The 18,049-nt window shown below is 36.7% G+C and overlaps 1 protein-coding gene across 1 annotated transcript in view; it reads left to right on the forward strand.

The window, feature by feature from the left end:
• Positions 1–5,859, forward strand: part of ACTR3 (actin related protein 3) — a 54,772-nt gene extending 48,913 nt beyond the window's left edge. The window contains exons 10-12 of the mRNA XM_033112325.1: positions 104–229; positions 3,448–3,531; positions 4,634–5,859. Coding sequence (XP_032968216.1) covers positions 104–229; positions 3,448–3,531; positions 4,634–4,729 — 306 coding nt within the window. The 3' untranslated portion in view covers positions 4,730–5,859. The remainder of the gene's footprint in view (positions 1–103; positions 230–3,447; positions 3,532–4,633) is intronic.
• The last annotated feature ends 12,190 nt before the right edge of the window (positions 5,860–18,049 follow it).

Here is an 18,049-nt window from a genome sequence, read left to right on the forward strand (position 1 = left end):
TTCAAAAGGATATAATAGGATCGAATACCATTTCTTATAGCTTTAAATGTTTTATTCTTTTAAAATAAAGGTCATATTTATTTATTTTTCTCTACTAATATAGAATATTGTCCTCTCTGGAGGGTCAACCATGTTCAGGGACTTCGGACGTCGTTTGCAACGAGATTTGAAGAGAACTGTAGATGCCAGGCTGAAATTAAGTGAGGAACTGAGTGGTGGTAGATTGAAGGTTGGTTTGTTTTCAATTATTGGTTGGAAGGTTGAGGGTGCCTTGCTTATTGTAATGGGGAGGGGAAATGTCTGCCAGTTTTTGCTTTTATATAGGAAAATACGAGGAACCTGTCAGGTATTCTCATGGAAAGTGGTTAATATGATAGATTCACGTCCATGATATTCTTGGTCGTTTGATTTTTCTAGGACATTATCTACATTTCTGGAAAATACTGTAGCTGTGAGGTTTTTTTTTTTAACATCTCTCTCATAGATAACGTGTGCATGTGTGTGTATGTGTCTGTGTCTGTGTGTGTGTGTGTCTGTGTGTGTCTGTGTGTAGTAGATTCCTGGTATAGTCAAGGGATAATATTCTTTTTCCTTCCACAAAATTTTACCGTTGTAGCAGGACAATAAAGCAGAGTGGAGAAAGGAGCTGATGTTGCGTGGTCAAGCCTACTTTCACAGACTGACTCTAGCCTCCCCCATAGCAGCCGCACAATGTGAAATCAAATTGGTGGTTCAGCAAAATAACCTTCCTATTACTTGTTCTGGAGTTTTGGGGCTTACTGTCAAAAAATCAGAATTAATTTTAAATTCTCAGATGTCTGCTTTCTATATTTATGAGACCAATTTTCAGTAAATTTGATGTTTCATTCTTGTTAAGTAAAGGATATTGAAACAAAAAATTGTTTCAAAGGATACATTGCTAAATAAAACACATTTATTCAACTTGAAAAATTATCAAGAATGAGGGCTCCAAGAGACTACCATAGTCATTCAAAATTACTTAAAAGTAAAATACAACACTCTAGGGTTTGCTGCTTATCGAGAAATTGCATGAAACCTGACTGTTTTCAGCCCCTAAATTTTGATTATCTTAAACCTTTTCCTTGGAGTGCAGTAAAAAGTATATTTAAGTAGATTAGTTTGTAATGACTCATCACAGCTACATGAAATGAAAAAAAAAGTGCTATTTTTTTGAGTATATAGTATTTCAATAAAATAAAAATGTTTAACATATTTTTAAGCTTCTGGTTCATTTCTAAATTAGAAATAAGGAATTTGCCCCTCAGTGATGTCCACACTGGCATATCTACATATAGGGAAAATTTTGTTTACTGGAGGATTCGAGGTGCCTCCTTCCTTTTTATTTCACTCAGTTACTTTATAGATCTTCATAATGTCATTCTGTATCTGTATCTAAATCTGGCTTTATTGCTTTTCAATCTGTAATTTTTAATGGCAACCAAATAGCTTTTTTTAATAAAAAATAAACTATATCTTTTTATGACTTACAAGTTTTAAAACTTTTTATTTTGAAATAATCTCACATTTACAGAAAAGCTGCAAAACCTAGTAGAAGAAATTTCTATATATTGTTCACCTAGATGCCCCAAATGTTAAATTTTATATTTACTTTATTTTTCTTTTTGTATAAATATATGTATATGTACAAATAACACACATACCTATACATGCAAAATTTTTATTTTTCTGAACACTGTTTGAAAATGATTTGAGTATATGATGGCCCATTACCTCTAATGTTTTAGTGTGTGTTTCCTAAAAACAGGACATTACATTTAAAAATATCAGGAGATTAATCTTGATACAATATATTATCTAGTTATAGACCTGATCCAAATTTCATCAGTTCTCCCATTATTGTTTTTTATATCAAATGGAGAAAAATAAGTATTTTTTTCAGTCTAGGATCCAGTCCACAATCACATGTTTGAATTAGTTATCACGTCCCTTCAATCTGGAACAATTGCTCAGTCTTTTTTGTCTTTCATAGCCATAATGTTTTTTAAAGAGTACAGGTCATTTGTTTTGCTGAATGTTTCTCAGTTGGGGGTTGTCTGATGTTTCCTCATGAGTATGCACTTTTGGCAGTGATACCACAGAAGTGATGTATCTTTTTTAGTGCATTATATCACTAGACACATGATATGATTTGTCCCATATGTTAATTTAGATTGCTTGGTTAAAGTTGTGTTTTCCAGGTTTTTCTACTATAAAGTTACTATTTTTTTCCTTTAATAAGAATCTTATGGGGAGATACTTTCAGACCATGTAACTATCCTGGTTCTCATCAAACTTTCAACCAGTGGTTTTAACGTCCATTTTTGTTTCCTAAAATAGTTACTACTGTGGTAGTTTTTGCAAATTCCATCATTTCTTTTATGTTTTTTAGTTTAATTTTACTAATGGAAAAGCCTCCCTCCCTCCATCCCTTCCTCCCTCTTTTCCTCGCTCACTGCATCCTTCCTCCTTCCTTATATTATCCTATAGTGATTTCATACCAATATATTATTAATATCATTAATTTTGATGCTCAGATTTTCTCAGATTGAGCTAGTGGAAGCCACTGCAGGTAACTTCTAGGTTTTTTTGATGTGGTCCCAGTATTCTTCAAGCATTTTGTTACTTTCTGGCACAGCAGCATACTCAAGGCTCATCTTGTACATTCTCTTCACTAGTCTAGGAATCAGCCATTTTTTGTTTTTTTTAAAGTTCCCTTGTTCATTTTAGGGGAGAATGCTAGAAACCAAGTTTTGGACACTAGATATATTCATTGCTACTGGGGTGGGGTGGTGGTGGGGGGTCACTGCTTCTAGGCTTTCTTGGTGATCCAGAGCGTGCATGCGTGCGCGCGCGCGTGTGTGTGTGTGTGTGTAAACATCTATATCTAGTTCTCTATATAAATTACTATGAATTCATACTGTTACTTCCTGTTCCAGAATACCAGAAGGTTCATTCTAGCCTTCTACCTTTCCATATTTGTAATGCCTTTCTCTGACAATGAGAAAGCTGGTTTTTGTTATCTACAATATATTTATGTTTTGATCAGTCTTGGAATATGTGTATGTAGTAGTTTCAGAATTGTTTATCCATAACTGAGAAATAGGCCTACTAATTATAGAGTTTAATATTTGCTTAGTATTTATCTTAAGCCTGAGGGTGGCAGTCATAATAGTGTGTTCCCACATTACTTGGATTAGTCCCTTCCCCAACTTCAGGGTGGTTATGTTTTTTAAAAAAAAAAAAATAAGCTTAATGTTTTCCTGCTATATTTGTTTTGCCCTATGTGCCTTCCACGTCTTTAAAGTTTCATTTATTTTTGAGTATGTGAAACTATGTTTTTGTGTATGTACATGTACATTGAAGGTTAAATAATACAGAAACTGTTACTTTAATTTACTATTGAATTGGTTTTATTATGTCTTTTAGCCAAAACCTATTGATGTACAAGTCATCACACACCACATGCAGCGATACGCAGTTTGGTTTGGAGGATCGATGCTGGCTTCCACGGTAAATGAGATGAAGCTTACTTTTATAATTTGATTTATTTTTAGATAGAAGAATCCCTCAATACTTAAACAATTTAGAAGAACAAGGAAATTTTCTTTAAATGTTTTAAAGTTTTAAAATTGAATACATACGTACATGGTATTTTTAAAAGTGCAAGTCATTTGGATTTAATGTTCATACTTTGCTTGCGAGACATTTTGTTAGAGACTTTTTTTTAGAGCATTTAGAGTTTAAATTTATCTGTAGGGAAAATTTATCTGTAGGGAAAATTAACCTTGTGGTAATACAGATAGATATCAGGTCATTGGTTTTTTTCTGTGCAAATATTTAAAAGCATTAAGATAAATGTTTCATTGCTTAGGAAGTATAATGCTCTAAACTAAGTAAAGGGAATTGTTCTATGAGCCCTCTCCACAAAACAAAACATCTTAAAGCTTCTTTAAAATATATTTTGACATCATTAGCCTAGTAAATATTGGTGCTTTATCCTGTAGTGCACAGAATATTAAATAAAATGAAGGGGCTTTTATTTGAATTATTGAAAATTATACGACCTTTAATTTAAAACCATTTTAAAAGAGAGATAATCGTTATTTTCTTCCTTAATTTTGTCTTCAATTGTGCCATATGACCTAGCTCAGTTTGTAGCTTTGCCATTTGAGAGATAACAGACACATCAAATAGTCTGTCTGTACCAGACCTTGAGTGAGGAAAGCAAATTGATCTGTACGTTTCTGTAGCATAACTAAGACTGGTTTACCTGTACTTCAGATTAATGCTGCTGCTTTAGATTATTGATTCAATGTACAATTTGGGAAAGCCTCCTAGAGTAGTCTGGGCATTTGAGAATCAACTTTTCATTGCTCAAAATTTAAAAATTATAGGACAAACAGGTGTCGAGGAGGGTGGAGAAACATGAGTTAAATGCTCCTTTTTAATTCTCAGGTTTATAGGGGATTTTAAGTCATGGTTGCTAGAATGATAGAAGTTTTGTTCAAGTATTATGAATGGACTAATAATAAACATTTTAGATTAAAAAATTTAAGCTTGTTGAAAAGTGATAGATTTTTTGACCTTTATAAAAATATGTTTTTATTTTCAGCCTGAGTTCTACCAAGTATGCCACACCAAAAAGGATTATGAAGAAATTGGACCTAGCATTTGTCGTCACAATCCAGTGTTTGGAGTCATGTCGTAAAACTGACTTCATAGTTACTGGGGTTAGGGAGATGGGGAAGAAATAATCTTTCTGATTACCTGTTTTGTCTGAATGGCTGGTTTTAAGGTTTTAAACCTGACTTGAAATAATAAGACCAAACATAGTTATACAGGAATATTTTAATAAGTATATCAACATGCGAATGTAGAGGAGAGCCAAAATGAGTAAGTGTTTTTCTTTAGATTGAATATTTGAATCTTATGTGTATCAAAAAGAAGTGGGTTTTAGTTCTTTCTGTGCCCTGATATTTTGTATATTATTGAATTATCCGAGATTTGATGGGATTTATCAGTATGTAGATAGCTCTATAATGCTTGAATTGTACACTTCTAAGTGTGCAGTGCAAGAGCTTGTTTATATTTCATACTTTTTATACTTTGAGGGGAAAAAAGTCAGAGAAAAACTAGTATTTGAGTACAAAAAAAGTGACCAAGTAAAGGATAAATTGAAAAAATAGCCTCATGAGACTTGAAATACATGCTCATGGGATTCCAGTTATTACGAGTTGCTTCCATCCCCTGTGCTGTCCCAGTGGTTTTCTTTGCAAGTGCTTTGGAACTAAGAAGCTAGTATCTTGGATTAACTGATGCCTGCTAGTGCTTTCTGATTACTCGCATTCTGTTTGTTGATTTGAAGGAAAAGTAAAGACAAGACTGTTGGACCAGTGTTGCAGTTCTGTAGTGTCATTTCGTATTAAAAAAATGAATGATTTGATTACCAGAATTGGTATATTTAAAGCCTGATGCCATTCTAATAAAGGCACAAATTTCTTTTTAATACGTGTTTCAAGCTCTTTAATCTCTTTATAAGTTAACCAATAAATCTATTTTCTTCAAATCTCTGCAATAGTTCTTTAAAATCACAACAGTTGGTTAGCAAGCTAACTTTTTTATGTGCTCCAAACAAATAATTGTGAACTTTTAATATGTTGAGTGCTTTCATTTTGATAACTGGATCTCCATTTGATATTTTCATTTGTATAACTCATTGCAGTCTGAAAATTTTTTAGTGCCAGTCCCTGACATATCATGGAAAGTTACTTTTCTTTGCATTTTGAAATACCTGGATCATGAAGAAAAAGTGATGAAAATAAATTAAAACTGAATTACCTTTTCTAATGTTTTTTTTTTTAAAGAAGCAGTGTCATTCTTTGTGTTTATGTATTTTGATATGATTTCTGTTTCTGTTGGAATAGTGTTAGAAAATTTCTTGTGAACTTGAAATATTACTAGTTATTTATAAAAGACTAAGACAGCAAATGTTTTACAGGCTTGTTAGAACGTAAGCAATAATACCAGTGAACACTTGAACTTCGTTATCCGTGAAAATAACACGTAGGATTAGTATACCTCTACCCACAAGTTGAAGAACAAAGTGTTTTTGTTGTTTGTTTTTAATATAAAGATAGAATTGGGGAGTAAACTTTATTTTATATCTAAATTGAATCTGGATATTTAAAATTATTTATGTGCATCTTAATTCTGTGAGTGTGGGGATAAAGAACAAACTCTATAGTGGTAGTAGGAGTAGTAGCACTAGTAGTAGTAGTATCAGTATCAAAGATCTTTTTACTTGAGAAAGTATTTCATAAACATTTAAAAAACTATTCAAACAGTACCAAAGAGTAAATAGTGAAAGTAGTTTCTTTCCCACCTTAGCCTGTTTCATTTTCTCATCATTAGACTGTTAGAAATGTCTGATGTGTCCTTGTAATTTTCTGTGCATATTGAAATGAATATAGCTTTCTTATTTTACATAAATAGGAGTTTACTATATATACTGTTCTGCACTTTGCTTTTGCAAATATCTTTGGAAAGAGAATAAATTGATAAGCATTAAAGATTTCATCCTTTTGGCTCATTAAGTATCATTAGCATTGTCATAGATATGTCTTTTCTACCTAGGATGGTTGAATAGTACATGAATAAGCTCAAAAGACATATTTACAAAGCTGCAGGTTACAATCGCATGCATACTTAAATAAAGATGTTCTTAACTTTTGATACAAAAAGGCGAAGGTGAAAAATTCTTTTACATTTATTTGGGGAAACAAGAAGATTCCAACCTTTCCAGTATGTTTCCTGATGCCCCTTTTGCCCTGCTTTCATAGGAGTGAGCTATAATATAGAAACAATGCTCAATTCTTTGCATCTCTCCTATCATTGCATATCGTTTCTTCAGTTTATAGCTCCTTTGGTTGGCCAAGATGAATTCAGATCTGTAACACTGATTTGATGTCAGGCTGTATGAGCATGGTACATTGGAAAACAACAAACAGAGGCCAGTAGTTGGAATTTTTATTGTGGCTCTACTAATTGATGATACAACTCATTCAACTTTGATTTTTTGTTGTTAAAACATGGGAATTACATTTGTATAATAATGGACAAATTCTTCAAATTTCTGCGCCTTAAAATAAGTTTATATTCAAGGTAGCAGTGTTACCTGGATTAACAGTGCAATTTTTATGAGTTTAGAGAATATAACCCAGCTGTCTCCTTTTTAATATGGCTTTGATCAATGGGAAGTATTAATGAACAGAAATAAAACAGATGCTGGTTATCTAACTTGATGTCTACTCTTTAAGCAAGCTAAGCAAGTTATCAAAACTTAACCCTTAATCATTAGTAAATGGCATATACTGCAAGTAGTCAACCTGTTCTGATCTGTCTTTCTTGCCGATAAGGGGCAAGGCAGTTATCTACTCAAGTCGCCCACTACAATTTAATGGTTTATTTTCGAGGCTGTTTTAACAGATTGAAATAACTGTTGTAGTTATTTCTAGAAATATCTTTAGAAGTTGTATTATGAACTAGAGCAATCATAGGCTGTTATGTCCTTATTCTTTACTTAGTTGCTACAGAGAAGTCCTAGAGAATATAACCATATAAATAGAAACTTGCTTTCAGATAACCCTAAAGATGGTCTCAGGGTTCTTACAACATTATTCAGGAAGTGTAGAAACTTACTCATACAATTGTAAAGAGAGCTGTTTCTTCAAGTACTGGACTGATAACGTCAGTAATCAAGTCCAGTGCGTTTTTGCTTGTTACCAGCCCAGCTTTGACTTGTGTGACCCCTACTCCCTGATCTTTTGTAGTTCATAAGCACCAGTCTTGAGTTCCTTGGATAGCCCACTGCAGTCTCTTCTTAACTGTTAGCACCCAGATTCGCACCTTAGGTTAATGGCCACTAAATATATTACTAAAATAACACACAGTCCAAAATATGTGCCACCTGGGAGTGAAACATTCCCCCCCTCAGATTGGAATCCTGTGTCTTAGAACATTTTCAGTCTATACAATTGGCCAAGCACAGAGTTGTTACTGAGAATTCAGGTGGAATTTGCACAGCAAATCCTGAAAGAAGTGTTTTTCTAATTAGGTACATAACCACATCTGAGTTGACTGTAAGCAAGAATCTGCTGGAGGGTCTGGCAAGTTTTTAGACTTCAGTGAGAAAGGATTTCTGCTACTCATTGTTTATAAATCCTCCGTGCCATATAAATGTTCATTCCTCTTTCACATAATTTGGTTTCCAGCATACCAGATCTGTCATTATAACCTGGTTGGTCTTGATAGAATCTTAACAAAAATAAATTAAAATCGGTGGTTGTCTTTATTATTCTCCATGCCATAACCCAGTTTAACTGATGCATTTTGGAACTTAGAAGCTGATACTAGATAACACCTATTTGAATTTAGAATTGTATTATCATTGTTCCCCTGCTCACAAGGGCAGTAAAAAAGTAACAAAGATAGAAATGAATGATTTAGAAAAAATGGCAACGGGAAAAACACCTAAAAGGAAAAAATTAAAAATATTGTTCTGTTAAAAATTAAAAGAATTATTATTTTTGATTTAGCAAATGACTATTCTTTCGTGTTTTCCAGTGTTTTCCATCACTCTTGGTGACTTATACACATTACATTGAAACTAAGATGCTGGATCAAAATAGTTTCACTTTTATTCAAACATTGTAATTCATTAATAATCCCTATATACTGCATCAGGTTTTTGGCCTCCAATCCCAGAGGCATTTCGTGACTACATATTGTGGTTCAAGCATTGTACATGAAGATAGATAAAAGATTCTGTCCTGAGCTTAGTGGCTAGTGTAATGTAAAGACACTCAGGGAAGAGAAGAATATTGTCTCGAGAGATTTGAGAGATCTTATTAAACTTAGAATTTCTCTTAATAGAGGTGTTGGTGGTGGTGTCAAGGGGAAAAAAAAACTCAGGTAAGATGAAAGTTGAAGTGTGGCTGTGGTTTAAAATTGGCACCTGAAATTCTTTAAATGGTGTTATATACATCAATAATTGAAGAAAGTAATTCCATAGTAGAATGTATCTTATTTGGTATTTCTAGTGCCTTACATTTTGCCTGGTACATAGTAGTGGTTCAGTGAATGTATGTTTGATAGATTAATGAGTGAATAAAACCATTTTTCTTTTTGAAATTAAAACTGAATTACTTGAACATAAAACTTTTGTTCCTTTAAAAAATCCATATTAAGAAAGTAAGACTGAATTGTTAAATTTTTCTATTTCACTAGTTTTTGCCTTAAAAATAAAACAGTGACAATCAACATGAAACAGTGCAGGATTATTAAGTGATCATAAAGTTTCTGATGTAGGTCTTCAGTAGTTCTTTAATTAGGTCTTTCAACATTTTGAAATCTCCAGTTTAAATGATTGTGTCCTAAATCAGAGCATTGTACAATGCTAATTGAAATGCCCTGGACTGTTTTATAACATGCAACACTAATAGTAGAAACACTACTAATTTCTAGCTCTGGATTTTATTGAAAAGTTCTGATTTTTGTGTAAATCTCATTTTGAACCCATTTTCAGTGAATGAGTCAATGGTGCAGTAGATTGTTAATCTTACTTGGAGCTTCATCAGAAAGTTGATACTGGAATTGGAACCGTCCATCCTTTGTCTTACTGAGAGTACATGGTATCTTTCCCAAACAAATTCTTAAGACTGTACTGCTCAGAGGGTTGGGCAGTAAGAAAATCTGAGACTTATTTTGGTGTCATAATGCTTATTTGGGATATAACGTACATTCATGAGCTGACTAAAGTACTTTGTAGGGCAGTTTCCACTGGAATCGACTGATTTCTCTGTCCCAAGACCTTGAAAGATGAATAAGATTTGGTGGGTGGAGAGTAGGTGGGGGAGATGTTCTAGGTATGGAAGAAACAGCCTAGGTAACAATTAGTAATTGGGGGTATGGGTGAGCGTGCTGTGATTTTAAGCAAGTTAGAAGAGGATGGGATGGTTGGAGGATATCTGCCACTCGGACAGGAAAATGTAAACATTGATGCAATTAAAGTAGAAACCACACGCATACACTTGACATCAGTGACACTGGAATTTTTAGAATGTGATCTAGTCCAACTCACATTTTACAGATGAGGAAACACTTATTTTAAGGGACTTGGCAAAGACCACGTAAGTAGTGACAAAATAGGACTGGGTGGTGATTCCCCCGCCTTCCGCCGCCTCCCCCCCACACACACACAGCTGTTCAAGCTGTTGTTTCTCAGTCTAATTGTGTAGGATACAGCTCCCTGGCCCATGCTGGTATTGTGAGCCTTGTGCTCTTCCCCTGCCTTCCCCGCCCCTTCTCACCCCCACTGCTGGCTGAGGCAGTCAGTCGCCAGTTGTCAATCCAGTTGTCAATCAGCCACTCACAGCAGCTGTCGCCGGCTCCTGGCCGCTCACACTGGCTGCTGGTCACTCACACTGGTCTCTGGCCACTCATGGCAGCATAAACTAGCACACGCAGCACACAGCAGCCCACTTCAGTCCAGCTCCAGGGAGAGCTGTAGAGGGCGCAGCTCACTGGCCCATGTGGGAATCGAACCAGCAACCTTTTTTTTTTTTAAAAGATTTTTATTAAAACATAGCTAACATACAATATTACCTTCAGGTGTACACCAGTTATTCAACATTTATATACCTAAAGAAGTGATCAGTATGGTAAGTCCAGCAACCATCTGACACTGTACCATGCTGTCACAATATTAATTGCCTATGTTCCCCATGCTGTACATTACATCCTCAGGACTTTTTTGTTTTATACCTGGTAATTTGGACCTCTTATTCCCCTTCTCCTTTCACCCCCTTTTTATTTTTTCAATTACAGATGACATTCAATATTAATTTTAGGTGTACAGCACAGTGGTTAGACATTTATATAATTTAAGAAGTGATCCCTCTGACTAGTACCCACCTGGCACTATACAGTCATTACTGTATTATTGACCATATAACTTGTGCTTTACATCCCCATGACTATTTTGAAACGACCAGTTTGTACTTAATTCCTTCACCTTTTTTACTCTGACCTCCAACCCCGTCCCATCTTTTACCCCAACAACTCTAGTACCCATCTGACACCATACATGTTTATTGCAGTATTATTGACTATGTTCCATATACTATACCCTACATTCCCATGACTACTCTGTAACAACCAATTTGTCCTTAATCCCTTCCCATTTTTTACTCACCCCAACCCCTTCCCATCTGGCAACCATCAATATGTTTTCTGTATCTGAGTTTCTTTCTGTTTTGTTTGTTCTGTTCTTTAGATTCCACATATAAATGAAATCACATTTCATCTGTTCTCTGTCTGATGTACTCAGCACAGTACCCTCCAGGTCCATCCATGCCCCTGCAGATGGCAAGAGCCCATTCCCTTTCATGGCCGAGCAACATTCCATTGTATCTATGTACCACCTCCTCTTTATCCATTCTTCCATCGATAGACAGGCTGCCTCCACATCCTGACTATTGTAAACAATACTGCAATGAACATATGGATGCACATGTCCCCTCAAAGTAGCATTTGGGGTTCTTCAGATCAATACCCAGGAGTGGGATTACTGGGTACTTCTTTGTCTCTGTTATATAGTTTTTGTTTTAAGGTTTATTTTGTTTGGTGTAAGTATTGCTACCACAGCTATACATATATATATATATATATATATATATATATATATATATATATATATATATATATATATATATATATATTTTGTATTCATTTCCATTTTCATGATTTTTTTCTTCCCATCCTTTTCCTTCTGTGTGTGTCTCAATCTGAAGTGATTCTATTGTAGGAGCATAGGTGAGGTTCTTGTTTTCTTATCCATTCAGCTCTCCTTTGTCTTCTCATTGGAGCATTTAATACATTCACCTTTAAAGTAATTGTTGATAGAGATGTAGCTATTGCCATTTTATTATTCATAATTTTGATCATTCTTTTTTTCCATCTTAAAGAAGTTCCTATAACATTCCTTTTAATATTGGTTTGGCGGTGATGAACTCCTTTAGCGTTTTCTTGTTGGGGAAGCTCTTTATCTGTCCTTCAATTCTAAATAATAGCTTTGCTGGGTAGAGTAATCTTGGTTGTAGGTCCTTGCTTTTCATCATGTTGAATATTTTGTGCCAATCCCTTCTGTCCTGCAAAGTTCCTGTTGAGAAATCAGCTGACAGTTTTATGGGAGCTCCCTTACAATTTACTAGTTGCCTTTCTCTTCCTGCTTTTAGGATTCTCTCTTTGTCTTTAACCTTTGCCATTCTAATTTAATGTGTCTTGGTATGGGCCTGTTTGGATTCATCTTGTTCGGGACTTTCTGAGCTTCATGGACTATGTATTTCCTTCACCAGATTAGGAGAGTTTTCAGTCATCGTTTCTTCAAATACGTTCTCAACCCCTTGCTTTCTCTCTTCTCCTCCTGGTACCCTTACGATGTAAGTGTTGTTAGGCTTGATGTCCCACAGGTCTCTTAAACTATCCTTGTGGTTTTGTTTGGATTCTTTTTTTTTCTTTTTGCTGTTCCAATTGGGTGTTTTCTGCTACCTTGTCTTCCAAATCGCTGATTTAATCCTCTGCTTCATCTAATCTGCTGGTGATTCCTTCTAGTGCATATTTTATTTCAGTTATTGCTGTCACTTCAGACTGTTTTTTTTTTTTGTGTGTGTGGTTTCTATGTCTCTTTTTCGCTTGCTATCTATCTTTGTTGAAGTTTTCACTTAGGTTTCTTGAGCATCCTTAATAAACCATTGTTTTGAACTCTGTTTCTCGTAGGTTGCTTTCCTCCTTTTTGTTTACTTCTTTCTCTGGAGTTTTCTCCTGTTTTTTCATTTGGAATATATTTCTTTGTTTCCCCATTTTGGCTGCCACTCTGTGTTTGTTTCTATGGATTAGGTAGATTGGGAGATCTTGGCCTGGTGGCCTTATGTAGTACGTATCCTCTGGGGCCCTGGTACAGTGTCCCTGGTCACCTGCTCCTGGTGCTACAAGAGTGTCCCTTGTGTTTGTGTGTGCCCTTCTGTTATAGTTGAGCTTTGACTGCTATTGGCACATCAATGAGTAGGATTGACCCTCAGACAGATTGGCTGTGGGGTTTGGCCACGTCCACAACTTACAGGCTGCTGTTCGGGGGGCTTACCCCACTGAATGGGATTTGCCCCAGCAGGCTCTGGTGCCTGTTGAGAGCCCTTTGGGTGTCCCACTTGTGGGGCTAATTGGGTGGTGCTCTGCTGTGGTCTGAAGCCAACATTCAGGTATGTGGTTCTGGGGCCTCCTGGGCCTTCAGTGCAGGCCCAGGTCTCCCACTGCCTGTGACTAGTCCAGGTTATCTGGTAGGAGCTAAAAGCGATCCATGGTTATTTGCTGCCTGTGCTAACCCTGGAGGCATGTGGGAGTGGCCAGTGCTGTGAACTGCAGATGGCTGCCACCAGTACCGGGCCTGGACACTGAGGCCTTCTGCCACCTGTGAACTCACTTAAGGTTCAGCCCCTGATAAAGCCTCGTGTAGTACATGAGTAAGGCAGGGTTCAGGGAGTCATTAGATTCGGAAGAGTTGTGGTCACCAGGTTAATGTAGACTCTGGTTTGGTGCCAGTGCTGAGTCTGGAGCTACTTAGCAAAAGTCTCGGAGCACACCAAAGCCAGCTGTTACCTGCCTGGGTCCTGCAGACTCCAATTGTTTTTCAAGAAAGTACAGGGTGGACAGGGCTTGCTGCTTGTGGAGAAAATACCTCTGGAGTTGGGGGAGTTGGGTAGGGCAGGGTCCCATTGAGTGAGCAGGGCAAAGGGTGCAGCTCAGCAGACCAATCAGATTCAGATTTGGCCGTGTGGGGGTGGGCTCAACACAGGAAAGGTGGCGTCTGCCTGCCGGCTGCCGGGGAGGAAGACCACGTACAGGGGAAGTGATGACTGTCCTCCAGCCCTGTGCCTTGAAGCCACACCTCAGTCTGCTCCCTATATGCCTGAGGCACCCCGAGTCACTGTCCTTGTGCTGGAGCCCAAGGTGAGTGTTTGCGAGCGAGTGGGTCTGTACGGGGGCTGTTTAAGAGGATGCCTGGGTTTCTGGCCGCTTTCTGTCCCATCCAGATGGTCAAAATCCCCACTGATTTTCACAACCAGATGTTGGGGGTGATTCCTCTTTCTGGCACCAGTACTCTGGGCTGTACAGGCTGGTGTGGGGCTGGGGTCTTTTGCTCCTCTGGGGGAACCTCCATGGCCGAGATACCCTTCCTGGTTCTCAACAGCCACACGGAGGTTTATGGCGAGCCCTTTTCGTGTCTGCCCCTCCTACCAGTCTCAACGTGGCTTTTTCTTTACATCCTCAGTTATAAAAATTCTGTTCAACCAGACTTCAGATGATTCACTAGGTGATTGTTCTATGATTTAGTTTTATTAATGTGTTCATGGAAGGAAGCAGCCACAGTGTTTACTCTGCCATCTTGGATCTCCTTTCCGGTAATGATTCTTTTTATGTTTTATTTATACAGAATAGACTATAGTTTACTAATTTTTTTTTCCCCAAAATTTACTTGGCAACATTGCTTAATCTCTCTGACCCATTTTGTTGGGAGAACATCGTGCTAAGATGCTACTCATGAGAGTTATCAAATGACCTAAATATGTCTACCAAATCATTCATACTTACCAGGCTGAAGTGCCGAGCTACGAGCAAGAGCCTAAAACTCAACAAGTCTCTCTGAGGCTCAATTGGGAAAAAATGACACTATACAGAACAACCGTTGGAACTTTTAAACTATCCTGATTTAAGTCAAGTGGCATATTTGAGCTCCCGCAAGTTTGGGCCATGTATCTCCAAGATTGGTGCTAAATTTATGTACCTTATTTCAGATCTCACTGATATTGAAAGTTAAACTTACCAGTGACATAACTGGATTTTTATGAATTAGAAAGTACCTCAATTGGTTTTAAAAACTGGGGACGCATTTTTAGGTTACAAATAAAGGTGAAGTTTGTGATAATGTTATGAAATACAATTCTCGGCATGTGGCAAATGTTCAAATATAGAATGAAATTACCTGGACCAAAAAGGACTTGTGGGCATGGTCCTTATCCTATCACTGTGGGCATGGTTCTTATCCTATCACTGTTTTGATCCAGTAGTTAAAGAGAATACTTAGGATGCAGGCAGGGTAATGTCTATTTTTAAAATGTTGCATATTTGGCACAAATTAAAATTCTGTTTACATATCCATTTATAACTCTTAAAAATTCATCCCTTTCAACATGGTCCATTGAAAACGTGGTTCAGCTCTTATATGTGCATACACTTTAATAATCTCAAGACCAAGGATCTAACGATGTCACATTCGGGTCACATTTGAGTTGTATGTGTATGGATTCACCTGCCACTGATATATCTCAAAAAAGAAGTATGGTTATTTTATCTGAGCATTGCTTTCTTTTCCTAATTCTCTTTTTTCACGTTTACCTAATGGAACATCGCAACTCTATGGACATTATTTCTTGGGGCACTAGAAGCATGAATGAAATGGTTTTAAGTATGCTCTTTTTTCCCCAAGAGGAAGTAAATTACTTGTTAAATTCCAAGTAGAAGATTTTTTGTTCAATCATTAGCATTCTAATATTCTTGAAATTGAAAAAACTACTTGCTTTTGACTTATTTCACAAAGGAGAAATGACTTTTTCAGACATTTAGCAAGAGTATGAGTGGCAGATGTGGTCTGAGTTTAGTCTTTCAATCCATCCACTAGGTGTCTCTCTTCTCTCCCCTCTTCCATAAATGAATATATTCCAATTGGATTTGATGCTATCAAAAGCAATTGGGATCTGGGTTAAGGAAATAACACATTTCATCTTCCCATTTAAGGGATGCCATTTCCAGCAATATACCCATGACTTCAATAAAAACAAACATGTTTCTTAGGCTAGGACAGTAATTCACAGTGAAATTTATTCAGCAGTATTTATTTGGAACATGCTATATGCTAAACACTTTTCAAGGTGCTAGGGATATAATTGTTAGCAAAACAGGTATTTTTTTGCCTCCTGAAAATATATTAAAATTTCAGTATCAGAACCAAAATCGTTTATATTCTTGCATTAAGGAAAGCCAGAAAAGAAAAGGGATTGGGTAATATTCTAAGCTTTTTTTCATCCTTAAAGTTCAGTTTTTAACAGCACTTGCTAGTGTTCTCTATTTCTTTAAGGTTAGACTTTGTACAAGTTCTCTCTCTTTTTTCTTTTTTCACTAGAGTGTAATATTTATTTATATTTTAAGGTAACATTTATATACAATGAAATGTGTAAATCTCAAGTACACCAAGGGATAAATACCCACAAATGCACCTATCTGTTATCTATGCAGTACAAGTTCTCTTTAGTGATATAAATCATTGAAAAGATGCAAAGTCAACAAAGAAATGTAAGACTGATTTCCTTCCCTTAAGTTACAGGGACATGATAATTGCCTTAAATTCATCATGCAGATTTGAGGCACCTCAACTTCTGTCCCACGTTTTCCTATTATTACTATATACAGTGTAAATGAAGGTTTCTTACCCAGAAAAAAAGCTCAAAAACTATTTTCACTTTTCAACATGGATCTAGAATTCTATGAGTGGTGTGTTTTACATATATGTATGAAACAACCTTATGTGAAAGCGCAGATTGGTTTAGCCAGTTGCTCTTACTATTTCAGCATAGAACTAACCAGAGGTGTCATGATCCTGAGATATTTGAGCTTTAGCATGGGAGAGGGCTGTGATTTTGGTTTTATATTCCAGGATATCTTTACTTAGGACATACCCTTTTCTGTTCTGTATTCTGATCATTTAAATTGGTTAGTTATATCCTACAGAAAATCTCTAACTTTTTTTTCCTTTTAAATGATTATCTTTAAAAAAAAAAAATTATTGAGGAATATTGGGGAACAGTGTGTTTCTTCAGGGCCCATCAGCTCCAAGTCATTGTCCTTCTATCTAATTGTGGAGGGTGCACCTCAGCCCCAAGTCCAGTCACCGTTTTCAATCTTAGTTGCAGGGGGCGCAGCCCACCATCCCATGGAGGGAATTGAACTGGCAACCTTGTTAAGAGCTCATGCTCTAACCAACTGAGCCATCTGGCCGCCCCTGTAACTTTTTTAACTGATCAAAATCATAAAATTATAGCAACAACTGAGTATTTATGGTGTTCTGAGACCTGAGCATTTTGTGCTCTCGGTTACCTATATTCTTGGCTAGATCATTACCCATTCCCAAGCAGCTTTCCTGCCTGGGCGTATTATAATCTCAGAAATGAGCAACAATAGCAGACGTGATTCAAGTTCCTTAAGTAATTGGACATGGACCATTTTAGCCTAAGTAGCAAAAAAAATGGACTGAAGTTATCCTTTCTCAGAAGGAAATCATTCTATGTGCTCTTATATGGAGCATCCTTGTAAAACCTGCAGAATGAACTCAGCACAAGCCAAGAGCTAACACTTAAAGAATATCTCCCCTCTCCCCCAAGGCTATTGTGAGTTTGGGGATTAGCACTTTCGACTGAGATCAGAGCTGCCTGAGGTTAAATACAAAAGTTTTGAAAAATGGAGTAAATGTCCATGTATTGTTTTTCAGGCACATAAGTATTTTAGGTAGCCTAGCGATACTTTGGTAAACAAAATTAGGGAGCTCTCAAATTATACCTAGCAGGACCCTCCTGGCTCTAAGACACAGCTGTAGCAATCGGTGTGTCCTGTACTCTTGGTCTCAAGATGGGGGCTCCACACATTGAATGAAAACATAGCAATCTTTGGTCCAGAGAGGCACTGCTGACATTTGTCATCACTGCTGGCTCCGAACGTGGGCCTTACATGTCCTCCCTGAGATGAGGGCTAATTCCCCCAGATGTGGCCGATCAACAGGACGTGGTGGGACACTCAGTAAGGAACGTTCTGGAAGAATGGTTTCTGTTCAGTCATCTAAATTTGGTTGTCTGATGTTGACTGATGA

Source organism: Rhinolophus ferrumequinum, chromosome 8 (assembly GCF_004115265.2).
Source record: "Rhinolophus ferrumequinum isolate MPI-CBG mRhiFer1 chromosome 8, mRhiFer1_v1.p, whole genome shotgun sequence".
Lineage (NCBI taxonomy): Eukaryota > Metazoa > Chordata > Mammalia > Chiroptera > Rhinolophidae > Rhinolophus > Rhinolophus ferrumequinum.